General features: G+C 43.8%; 2 protein-coding genes across 8 annotated transcripts; both read right to left on the reverse strand.

Annotated features, from left to right (window-relative positions):
• Positions 1-128: 128 nt before the first annotated feature.
• blm (BLM RecQ like helicase) lies at positions 129-7,991 on the reverse strand. Of its 5 annotated transcripts, none has more exons than XM_084671799.1 (22): positions 7,451-7,985; positions 7,145-7,190; positions 6,424-7,054; positions 6,190-6,319; positions 5,987-6,099; positions 5,753-5,885; positions 4,951-5,669; positions 4,668-4,844; positions 4,443-4,561; positions 3,933-4,046; positions 3,702-3,800; positions 3,466-3,614; positions 3,261-3,367; positions 3,006-3,166; positions 2,718-2,913; positions 2,348-2,538; positions 2,075-2,219; positions 1,767-1,966; positions 1,181-1,376; positions 927-1,049; positions 605-815; positions 129-508 (listed from the first exon to the last, which is right to left on the reverse strand). In XM_084671799.1, exons 1-22 carry the CDS (start codon positions 7,543-7,545, stop codon positions 310-312), a joined length of 4,254 nt encoding a protein of 1,417 aa, XP_084527925.1. In that variant the 5' UTR covers positions 7,546-7,985; the 3' UTR covers positions 129-309. The 5 variants fall into 5 exon arrangements, with proteins under 5 accessions (XP_084527925.1, XP_084527924.1, XP_084527922.1 ...); XM_084671798.1 differs by having other exon boundaries at positions 7,145-7,205; positions 7,451-7,984; XM_084671796.1 differs by having other exon boundaries at positions 605-812; positions 6,424-7,205; positions 7,451-7,991.
• A 770-nt stretch (positions 7,992-8,761) lies between these two features.
• On the reverse strand, positions 8,762-11,706 carry ctsh (cathepsin H). 3 transcript variants are annotated; one of them, XM_084672163.1, is made up of 12 exons: positions 11,568-11,706; positions 11,311-11,343; positions 11,104-11,209; positions 10,941-11,011; positions 10,689-10,793; positions 10,431-10,517; positions 10,085-10,140; positions 9,928-10,009; positions 9,768-9,836; positions 9,579-9,685; positions 9,327-9,452; positions 8,762-9,202 (listed from the first exon to the last, which is right to left on the reverse strand). In XM_084672163.1, exons 1-12 carry the CDS (start codon positions 11,595-11,597, stop codon positions 9,127-9,129), a joined length of 948 nt encoding a protein of 315 aa, XP_084528289.1. In that variant the 5' UTR covers positions 11,598-11,706; the 3' UTR covers positions 8,762-9,126. The 3 variants fall into 3 exon arrangements, with proteins under 3 accessions (XP_084528289.1, XP_084528291.1, XP_084528290.1); XM_084672165.1 differs by lacking the exon at positions 11,311-11,343 and adding an exon at positions 11,378-11,409; XM_084672164.1 differs by lacking the exon at positions 11,568-11,706 and having other exon boundaries at positions 11,112-11,209; positions 11,311-11,331.
• Between the last annotated feature and the right edge of the window lie 73 nt (positions 11,707-11,779).

The following is an 11,779-nucleotide window of genomic DNA, read 5'->3' on the forward strand; positions in this document are numbered from 1 at the left end:
GCACATCTTTGACTGGTAAATATCTCACACAAAGATTGACATATAGAGGAGTAACCAGACATTAGATAATGTGGTGCAGTTCTCAGATCTATGAAGATGAATCAAGATTAAGGTATCAATCCCAGAAATCATATTCAAGTAACCTTTAATAAAAAAAATTAAAGAACATTGCATAACTGTACAATTAAATACAACAAATCCATCCATCCATTTAAAGACAAAAACTGCACAAAAATAAAACACATTTGTACAAAACAGAAGTCTAAACTGTCAGACTATCCTTGTCCTTGCCAATACATGATAGCTTGTCTAGTTCAAGTGTGAGAAGGCTGGTTTGAGAAAAGGTCTAGCGTTGGTTTGAGGTACAGGGATGGCCATGAAGCCTGGCCTCCTCCCTACTGGTCCTGATGGTGATGATGAAGATGCAGCCGGCCTGGTGGAGCCTCTGCCTGCAGACTGGCCACGACCTCTGGAACTGGACGTCCAGGATTTGTTGCGACTATAGCCACTTCACAACAGAATCACAGAACTCAGTGAAACAAAACTAAAACAACTTATCAGATGGAATATGAAAATATTTTTTCAGTCACAGTACTACACACACCTTTTGGAATTGTAGTTTTGGTTGCCGTAGGCCTTCCTTTTTTTGGATGTATTAAAGGCGGGCGCTTTCTTTCTCTTCTGTCCTCTGCCTGTTGTGTTGCTAAAGTAGCTTGACGATCCGCTGTCGTCATTGTCGTCATCGCCCTCGTTGTCTCGTGTCATGTCTATCCATCTGTCAGTGTTCCCTGGGTTGGCGCCCTGCTCGTCCTCTGCTGATAGGGTACAAACACCAGCACGAATCAACACTTTGGCTTCCAGAAACTTCCAGAAGTGGGGTCACACACGGTGTGTGTGTGTGTGGGAGGGTGTGTGTGGTGACTGACCAGGCAGCTTCCACTGTGAGTATCTCTGCAGCAGCTCGATGACCTCTGCCCCGTACTTCTCCAGCTTGTCCTCCGTCACGCCGTCTATCTGCAGCAGCACGTCCGCGTCTGCCGACAGCGTCTCTGTCGGCAGGAAACGGAAGAAAACACCCGGTCACTAACTTAGTACGGGTGTACCAAAACTGAGGAGCTGGATTGGTTCAACTACAGCAATCCTTTGAAATGTTTGTGTGTGTGTAGGATTCAGAACTCACCGGCTATCTTCTTCAGAGTGGCAAAGGAGAAGATGTTGTAGTAATGAATGCCGAACACCTTGCCCAGCTTCTTGCACAGCTCTGTGAGCTCCTGGAGACACTTCTGGACCATCTCCTCTCTCTGAGAGACGCTCTTGGCCACGGAGGCTTTGTGTTTCCTGATGCTGGAGGCCGACTCGGTCTCAAAGAACTCCACCTGGGGGGAGACACGAGGTAGTAGGTAGTACACTGGTAGGCCTGGTTGAGACGATGGTATTGATCCACTGCATCAGGTATAATACAGATTGTTCCTTGGCACTAACTGCTGAAATGCTGTGATAACTGTGCTCTTTGATTATCTGCTGTGCTTGCAAGATGCATACATTCTATGTTACTTTGGATGAAAGATGCTGATAAATAAATAAAATGTAATTTGTGTGAAGAAATCCATCGAAAAAACGCAACAACAAAAAAAATCAATTGAAAAGTGCACTGAGGCAGTTTCATATTTAGTAAACAGGAACTGAATCTATGGCTGGGTTAATTATACACCTATTTAGTTCCATAAAGCCAGTGTGTGTGATTAGTATCTATTCGTTGAGCTGACCTGCATCTGTCCATTTAGCACATTCATGGCCTTCGGTCCAGCAGAGATATAAGCTATGGCCTGGCCGTTGCTGCCAATAAAAAGGTCTTCCACTAGGATGTTGTCCAGCACCAGCTTCTTAAACAGACGGTCTGCGTTGTGTCTGGACAAGGCTGCTCCCATCCCAAACATCCCTGTCTGCACCTTGGCATTGTTCTTACCTGGCAAAGCCCAATGCAAAAACACAAACATGAAAATCGTCTGGTCCTGGACATTTTGAAACGTGAGTGAGACTATTGTTCTATCTGCAGGGGAGTTCATAACTGTACCCTGAAAAATGTCCACCAGCATGTTCAGGGTCAGTCGGTTTTGGTTGGAGGACCTGCCGTATCTACACCCCACTTTCTCACAGTGCTCCTGGACAAACCTGACGATCTTCTTCACGTCCTCAGTCATGTTCCTCTGTTTGTAATGCTGGAAACACAGACAGGGGAATCAATCGCCTCATTTTGTATGTTTTCATCATAATGCATGGTATTGAAGTGATGTGTAAACTTTAAGCTTTAAGGGGGTGAAGAGTGTCTCTGTGGGCTGGCCCTCACATGAGGCTTAGCACAGTTGTCGCAGATGACGTCCGGGTGGTCTTTGCAGAAGCTGGGGTTGAATTTGTGCTCTCCAAAGTAAGCCAGCAGCTGAATCCTCCTACAGTCCATCACATTTTCACAGAAATGCACCATGCTGTGGAGGTTGTTGAAGTGCGTGGCTTTCGTGTCTCGGTTGCCATCTTTATCCACTGCGGTCAAAACGAGAGAAGGGAGTTACATTAACGACATCTGAATGTCCAATGAGCAATTTTGAAGAGGACACATTAAAAACACATGGAATATCATAGGACACGGGTGACTGTGATCAGAAGCCTTGAAGGCCAAACCAAGACGGGACCCTGGCACGACTGGTTTCAGATCTACGTACTGCTGATGATTCTCTTGATGCGGATGACGTCAGTGTAGGAGTAGAAGAGGACGCAGTTGGAGATCTCCCCGTCCCTGCCTGCCCTGCCGGACTCCTGGTAGTAGCCCTCCACAGACTTAGGCAGACTGGCATGGATCACATAGCGTACATCCGGTTTGTCGATACCCATCCCGAAGGCTATGGTGGCACATATCACCTGCAAGACCAGGGAACACGTCGTCAAATCCTGGAGATCCCGACAGAGTAGATCCGACGTCTCGTCTGTTGGCCCGAGAGCGGGCCCCTCACCTGGCATCCGTCCTGGTTGATCCATTTGTTCTGGACGTACTCTCTGTCGTTATCGTTGAGACCTGCATGATAGGCCAGTGCCTGGATCCCTGCCCTCTGGAGACTTACTGCCATGGTGTCACAGTCATTCCTGGACAGGCAATACACTATGCCCGAGTCTCCTGCACGGGCCAAACAGAGAGGAGAGCAGTCTTGGTGGTACTAATCAGAACACAACTAGACCACCTCTGGGCACTTCAGGGAGGGGACTCTTACGTGGATAATGCTTCTTGATCCAGCCGATGCAGTCTTCGTCAACCTTCTTGGGTTTTTTGGGCAGCACGACATACTTGAGGTTGGTCCGGTTGAAGCTCATAGTGAACCTGGGAAACACACACAAGGGTTTCCAACAGCTGCCTGTAACACAGTTAGACAATTGGATTGGTGGCTAGACCAAGACCGGGCTCTGTGAAGGACGTACAACTGGGGCCGGCTCATCTGCAGCTGGTTGAGGATGTCCTTCTGGACGCGGGGGGTGGCGGTGGCAGTCAGGGCCATGATGGGCACCTTGGGGAACTTCTGCCTCAGCTCGTGCATCCGCTTGTAGTCAGGCCTGAAGTCGTGACCCCACTGAGAGACAAGACGACACGGCACTGCTCAGCCACGGCCTCCGCCTTCACATACACACATAGGGACGGCGGGCCGCGGGTAACTTACCTGACTGACGCAGTGAGCCTCGTCGATGACAAAGCGAGCCAGGAGGCCTCGCTCGTACAGGTTCTCCAAGGCGCTGATCATCCTGTGACTGGCACACACCTGGGGATGAAGACGCGCTCTCAGACACGGCTCGGGATTTCCCACAAGGCTCGGCAAACCATGAGAACCGCAAACAGCATTTCAAACTGTGATTTAAAATTGTGATTATGTAGGAATGTTCAAGGCTCCTACCTTCTCAGGAGTGGCGTACAGCAGTTTGATTATGGGGTCTTTCTTGGACAGCTGCATGTAGATGTTGGCAGCTTCTCTATCAGTCTTTTCACCAGACAAACTTGTGGCCGGGATCTTTTATGTAAGGATATTTGAATTCATAACCATCTCAAGATCAGAAGAAACATCCAGTCTAACAGCTACTGCACTACCCTATTTAGACAGATCAGTATCAATACATGACACAACACTGCTCTTTATGCAAAGAATATCTCTAAATTCCATTAAGTTCCAGTAATTAAACTAAAACCCGAAGGCTAGTATACCTCACTGGGTATACTGGTTTTAGCTACTCAACTGTTTCTCTTTCATTCTTTGGTATTGTGTTTATATTTAAATACAATGTATAGATTTCTATAATCCACAAGGTTATTTTGTAATATATGTCAAAATCTATGTGTTCCAAATAACACATAGATTAACATATGTTAACATATGTTCCAAATCTAAATAACAGGTCAAATGACTTACATCCAGAGTGGTGAGCTTTTGAACCTGGTCTACAATGAGTGACTTCAATGGGGAGATCACTATAGTGACCCCTGGGGACACACAAGCAGGCAGCTGGTAGCACAAGCTCTTACCCCCACCTGAAACATACAAACACACCATCAGAAAAACAACATGAGTTCCTTGTGAGGTAGGTATGAACTACTCAAGTATGACGTGTGGTATGCAACTTCATCAACGACCCACCAGTGGGCATCAGAATGAACGTGTCCTCTCCCAGCAGAGCAGCATTGATAGCCTCAAGCTGATTAAAGCGGAACTGATGAAGACCAAATCGCTTGTGGAAGATCTTCATCATCTCTGAAGCGTGGGGGAAATTGAACCCTCGGAAGCGATCATGGGCAGGATTTCTATATGTAGACTCTTTAAAAACAAAACACAATATGACAAGCAGGAAGGAGTACAAGACAAGAAGATATACAAATATTTGTAGACAGACAGATCTCAACTCAAATCTAGCACTTCCTACCTGGAGAGGAGATCTTTGGGGCAGGCTTAGAGGCAGGAGCTGGAGTGACTGGTCTCTTCTCCCAGCTCAACTTAGTGGGTCCTCCCTCCTTGACTGCTGACGTCACGGTGCGGGAGTTAAACCGAGATGTTGAAGAGCTTGCCGCTTCATCAAAGTAGTCAGGGATGTCTGACTCATTCAGGTCATCTATGTCAAAGTTATCATTGAAGAAGTCATCGAGCTCTGTCTCTACTGGAGCCGAGGCAGCCACTGCTGAAGCACTGTTCTCCCATCTGCTCTGCACAGCTGCTGGTCTCTTAGGAGAGAAGAAGAGCTCAGGGACATCCAGGTCATCAATAGTTACGTCTGTAGGCAGGTCACACGGTGTCGAGAGGACACAAGCGGATGGGGAGTCCGTGTTACTCTGGCGTCTAATTAGCGGTGTCCCCTTTCCTCCTCTGATGTATGAATCGGCTATGGTGTTGGGCTTCCATGACGTTCTGGGAGTCTGAACTTCATTGATGAGGCAGTCAGAGTCCTCGAACATACTGCTGTTGTAGTCTACTGATATAACAGACGTCCTGCTAAATGGTTTCTTGGAGGGGTTCCTGGAGGACGTAGTGCTGGGAGTGGGAAGTGAAAAGGAAGGCTTCTCTTTATCGCTGGGTTCCAAGATCACGGTGCTGTCTGGCTGGGTCTTGATTACAGACGTGTCACTTCCCTTGGCAAGAATCCTTTTCCTGTGGGTAAAAAGATGCTTATGTTGACATGAAAAGGTTCATTTACCAAGTACTGTCTCAGTGTAGACACATAAACGGAATACCTGTGAGCCCTGAGGAGTAGCAGTTCTGTTCCACAGGACAGGCCTATTATGGCATGCTCAGGAATGGAATCCACAAGAGAACAGATGGATTCCATGATGCTGAAGAGCTGGTCATCTGTTTTGGAATTAGTGACTATGGGACCAAAAGAAAAGATCACAGACGAAAACAAAATGCGTTAAAAACGAAACATTCATAGTAATGGGGAAGGTTAGAAGAGAATAAACTCAACTCACCACTTTCTTTAGGATGGGCATCTGAGACACTGTGCAAGCTTGACACAGACTTCACTGTTGAGACAGGGCTTATGTCTGTACTGGCTGAGCCAGCAGGTTGCAATCTGGAGACACTACAAATCAAGCAACACATAAACACATCAGTAAAAACACTGTATACTGAGCAGCTACCGGATTCCAATGAGTTATCCTATGAACGGCACCTTCTCCTAGAAAAAATGGAAGGACTGTGCTCTTCAGGTTGGGGGGATGGAGGGATGTAATCCAAGTCATCTTCTGGTTCCTTATAGTCAACATCTATAATATCTGGGTCAACCCATGTTTTCTTATGACCTAAAAAAAAGACAAGGAGAGTAGAGAGAGTCTCTTTACAGATGCAATCTCATGCTCGTCAGCCAATAAAACGTTGACCAAAATAAATACTAATACTGTCTCACCTGTCCGACTTTCTCTGGCTGTACTGGTCTCAGCAGTAATTTCCTCTTCACTGTCACTCAAAACCGACTTGGATGGAGCAGTGGGCCGTCTCTTAGCCATCTGAATAGGGGAATCCTTCTCCGGTGCCCACTCTTCAGCCTGGGTGTGTGTGTCTCTAGGGCAAACATCAGGGATGCCTGCAATGGGCTGTTCTGAGCCTTCTGTAGTGAGCTCTTTCCCAGCACGAGGATCCTTTTTCCCAGCATGGCTGTTTGCTTCCAGCTCTAGTCCAAGTCCTGGGATGTCTTCATCTGTTCTGTTCGTTCTATGTGGTGCTTTTCCACTTGAGAGGGTTCTGCCTGGGCTTGGTAAAGCCTTTTTGCCCTTGACAGGGGTTTCAAAGTCATCCAAATCATCCCAAGCATTCACAGGAAACCCAAATGACCCGTCAAGTCCTGCGGCTTTGCTGCCATTGCTAACAGTGAATGAACTGTTCGACTTTGTCAAGGCAGGTCCATCAGACGCAATGGACGTAGGCAATGTTGTAACAGACTTGCTTTGAGGATGTGAGCTGAACACAGGAGTGCTGGAATCCGACTTGTATTCAGAGCTTAGAAAGTGATTGTTGATTTTGACAACTGGTGGGTTAGGCTTGGTTGAAAATATCAAAGGAGGTTTAGTTATTGCGTTGTTTTGAGGGATGTTGACACTCTTGTAAGCCAAGACATTTGAGTTGTTTACCTTTGAGGGTATTTCCACTTTAGTGATGCCTGATGAAGACTTCTTTCTGAAACAAAATGATCTGGAATCAAATTTAAAAAAACATTTCAAATTAGATACAAGTTTCCAAAACTTTCCATCACGTTGTGAATGTGGCAATTAAACATTAGCAAGTTTCCCAAATTAATATATTGGAGGTCCATGGTGTTGCCCTCTGTGACATGCTTGCGTGTCAAAAAGGGCTATACAAATACATTTGATTTGACTACACTAACTGTACTGGCTAGCAGTGGTCTGCTGTTACAAAAATACCATGTAAATACCTACCCCGGCTTTGGTTTAGCTAACGCCAGTCTGCTCTGAGCTGCATTACTATGCTTCTGGAGCTGCTCTTTCAGGTTATTTTGCGGAAGACAGGACATTGCAGCAAGCTAAGTTAAAGTCAAATGAGCCAGGACACGTAGCTTTATACATTAAATGGATACTGTACTGTGGTGTAGCTACTGTTGCTAGCTTGCGACATGTTGTCATCTGTTGTCATTGCTAGTCGAAGTCACAGACGCGTTCATAACGTTTAAACATGTTCTTTTTTTTGTTTTAAAAATCGTATATTATCCGTTTTATCTCCATGATATATTGTCGTCCCGTCCTATGTAGAAAGACAACATTTAATTTGTAGTCACTTCAGCTTGAAGCCACAATAACGTAGAAGCGGGACTAGCAGCTCCCTCAATTGAATGGACGATCATTTTTGCGCCTGTTTACACAGCTTGCCATTGGCAGAAATCTTCTTCCTGGCTTCTCATTTGTTTCCTGTCTGCTGGTCATTGTGGGAAATGTAGTCGCATCGGCTCCTTATCGTCCAGCCCAAAAAATAGTTTTACAAATTACAAAAACGAAAGCAAAAACACATGCTAGGATGCAACACCGGGAAGTATCAAACTGAGGCTTGAGCGTATCGACCCAGCCTAGCGAGGTACATCCTGTACTGTCGTATGCTCAACAACTACTACCATGGGCGTCAGCAGCACGTTGAGCGTGGGGGGGGGACACATTTTGCAGAGGTGGCCTGGGGCTTTCTCCCCCACAAATTTCACGTATTCTGGTGCATATACAATTAAAAAAAAATCAGATCTCAGAACACGTCTTTGACAAGTAAACTACCCAATAAGCATCTTCCTTAACTACCTGTCACCTTTCAGCACTCACCTCAGCAACAGAGCTGTCTCCACTGCCCCTGCATGCTGCCCCTGCCTCTGACTCACTCTCAATCTCAACCACCTATATCAGGAGACATGGAGATGCATTGAGCATTCTTTCATATTGATAATTGAAATAAGCTTAATGTATTGTTCATATGAAAACTTCTGAGATTTAAATCATGTTATCAGCATATCAAATTTACAATTGGTATAGGTTTAATAGCCTAATAATTATGTAGGCTACATTATAAATGAGCACCTCCCTAAAGCATGACTGGACAGTTCAGAAATTGTTAAATGTGTGTTCAAACCTGGAGTCTTTTCCACAGATCACATCCTTAGGATGCAAGCTTTCAGAAACCACATGGTGGTTGAATCAGTTTCCCTAAATGGCACAGCCCAAAAAAGTATCAGCCATATACTCTATTTACCAATACCCAATTTATTATGCATGGGAAGCATAGGCCTACTAATATGGAGAGAAGGAGGTGTCAAACGTCTCAAATTAGTATTTAGGTTACCTATGTGGACTGTGGTGTCTACTGACGATGCATCCTAGGACATTGCAGGTGTGGTATTTATTAGTAATTGAAAACAGTTTAAATACGTGTGATTGATGACAACATGAACAACTCAATCAGGTATTGTCCACAAACAGAAAATGTGACCTGGATGCTCTATTGAATATTGATGAACCACAGGTATGAGAAGAAAAATCAAACCATCTAATTTTTGCCTTTAAATGATTACAATAATTGGCTCCACATTGAAACACCTTTCTCAGCTGTCAACCAATCAATATCACACCAAAGGTAGAGGATAGGATGAGCAGGCAGAGAGTCCACACATGTTTTTCCCACGCTCAATGAAGAAATATCTGTGAGGAAAAACACCAAAATATTAGCAGATGTTTATCACACACATTAACATGCTTTCCTGGTAGCAAATGGGATTTAGTTTCAAATATTTCGATGATGTATAATATGTAGTAGACCTATTACCCTTTCATTCCCCAGCTGGGTCCCCAAGAGTTCTTTACTATCCAGTAGGGGGTGGCGTTGTCCTCATCATATCCAACAGCCAGCACTGCATGGTTCACTGTGTCGGTAGTGTTGTGACATTCAGAACTATTAAAAAGGAAGTGAGATTTTATCGCATAGAAAAAGGAAAGCATTTAAATCCTGCTTCAAAATGCCTTTTTTATTTTTGATGAGTTGACATTCCCCATTATAAAGGAACAAAAGTATTCTCACCTACTGTATACACCACTGTGGTAGTGCATGAAGTCTGATGTCACCTCATAGGCCATGCTAACAGGGTTAAGCCTGGCCACTGCATCCACCATACCCATTTCATCGTACTGCCACAGAGAGAAAAAGACAAATAAATACAATGACTCGATGGGTCACTAGACCAGAGCATATAGATCAAATGTCTCTTACCATTGTGATGTTGACCACATCCTTAACAAACGCAGCAGCCCTTTCAGGTTTGAACTTGCACGTCCCATCCTAATTAATACACGTGACAATTTGTAATCATCTGTATCATCATAAGCATTATTTTCTGAGTTGTGTTTTGTTAAATGTATTGTTGACAAACTTTGGCTGTGTAGGGGTAATCATCCTCGGTCATGAGTCCCTTGTTGTATTTGATGTACTCAAATGCTTGACTGGGGAGGCCACTGAAAGGGGAAAGACTTATACAGTAGAAACATTTCATACAGAAAGGAAACACCAGTGCCTGTGCTGACACTCACCCATTACACCCATGGTTGTTGAATGCTTGGGCACAGTCCACCAGTTGTTGTTCTGACTAAAGAATAAAAAAACAGAAAGGCCAATAAAAACAACTAATCATTTACACATGTAAGAGTTATCAAATGACACAGCTTGTGGAAAGGGCCTTTAAAAAACATACTTTTTACATTCACACTGCATTTATGGACTCTAATGTGAATACGTCTAACAGTATAATTATGAACAAAAGATAGAGTCAACATTACAGTTGACCGCTAAAAATAAGACAGGTTTGTGATAATGACTAGCGATCTCAACAAGCAAGTGGTACTCATTGAGAAGAATGAGGAAATAAAAATAGCTAACCAGCTGTAAGAGTTTTCCTGTTGAGATGGCAGTAACTGACTCCAGACAGCCAGTGGTGGAAAAAGTCCAGCAGCTACCATAAGGCCCCTAAAGTCCAAAACAAACCCTTGTATTACTACAGTACCCACAAGTAAACTAAACTATAAAATAGTTCAGTATGAGTGAGATCATGTATTTCTTGGAAGTGCCATCAATGCAGTATTGCTTCATGTCTTTATGTTTACATTAAAAATAAACAACACAATAACATTATCATACCTGGTTCTTCACATTTGTCACATAATTTCCATTCTTCCTCCAGTCCACTGAGTCCGGGTAGTGTCCTTTGCTGCTTACATGAGTACCTTTGGTGGCAGAGCAGTTCTGATGCAGACAGACAGATACAGTTTCAAGGCCAACTGATACATTCATGCCTCAATCTCTGGCATTATGTTTGCTGCTATTAGACCACTGATCACATCATGTGTAAGCATATCATACATAGCTGTACACCATATACAAAGTATATACCTGCGGCTCAGTCAGGAGGAAGGAACTTCTGAATTCATCAAAGGTCATGTCAGAAAACGTATTCAGTCCCACTAGGTAGTGAAAAATGAAAGATCTTCATTGGCCAGTGAACAGATTGAACGAATTAATCTGAATCACAACAACAAACGGCATCTATTTTTACTTCTGTACTTGTGATTTTCTTCATTGTGCCGCTCAATCTTCATTTTGTTCTCAATGAATATTTGAAGTCTGTGGTAATATTCCTCGATGTCATATTGTTTACTGTGCTGTAAAATATTGAAAAATACAATTTTATAATTTTACAATTAAGTGATCAGAATCTTTCGAAAAACTGGCCTAAATGTAGCCATAAATTGAACTTCCTTACTTCCACATGCAACCTTGGGATAGAAACGGGTATCTGGACAAACATTGGAATTCAGAGCTTTATTTACCTGCATCATCCATGACTTAAAGTTATATTCGTTTGCAAAGAGAACAAGACTGTTACGATAATAACTCAGAGAATTGCAGTTTTAAATATCGACACAATTGTAGATTCATAAATAAAAGTGAAAGTATAACATCGACTTCACACAGTTTGAACTGGAGTGGGAATACTCGGCATTAGGCTATTTATCTTACCTTCTTCTGAAAACCCTTTTGAAATAGCATATTGGACGGAAAATAAAAACATGAGCGTTAAAAGTATTGGCGTCATGCTTGCTTGCTTATTATTTTAAGTTATAGATGAGACCGGTAACACCGCTGGTTGAGACTACTCTCTTTGGTCACACGGAGTATAAACTATTCTGTCTGTAGAGGGGGAGAGGGAGAAAGATCACTACTATCTATAA

This window comes from Hypomesus nipponensis, chromosome 14 (genome assembly GCF_054491055.1).
Source record: "Hypomesus nipponensis isolate SF chromosome 14, ASM5449105v1, whole genome shotgun sequence".
In the NCBI taxonomy this organism is placed as follows: Eukaryota; Metazoa; Chordata; class Actinopteri; order Osmeriformes; family Osmeridae; genus Hypomesus; species Hypomesus nipponensis.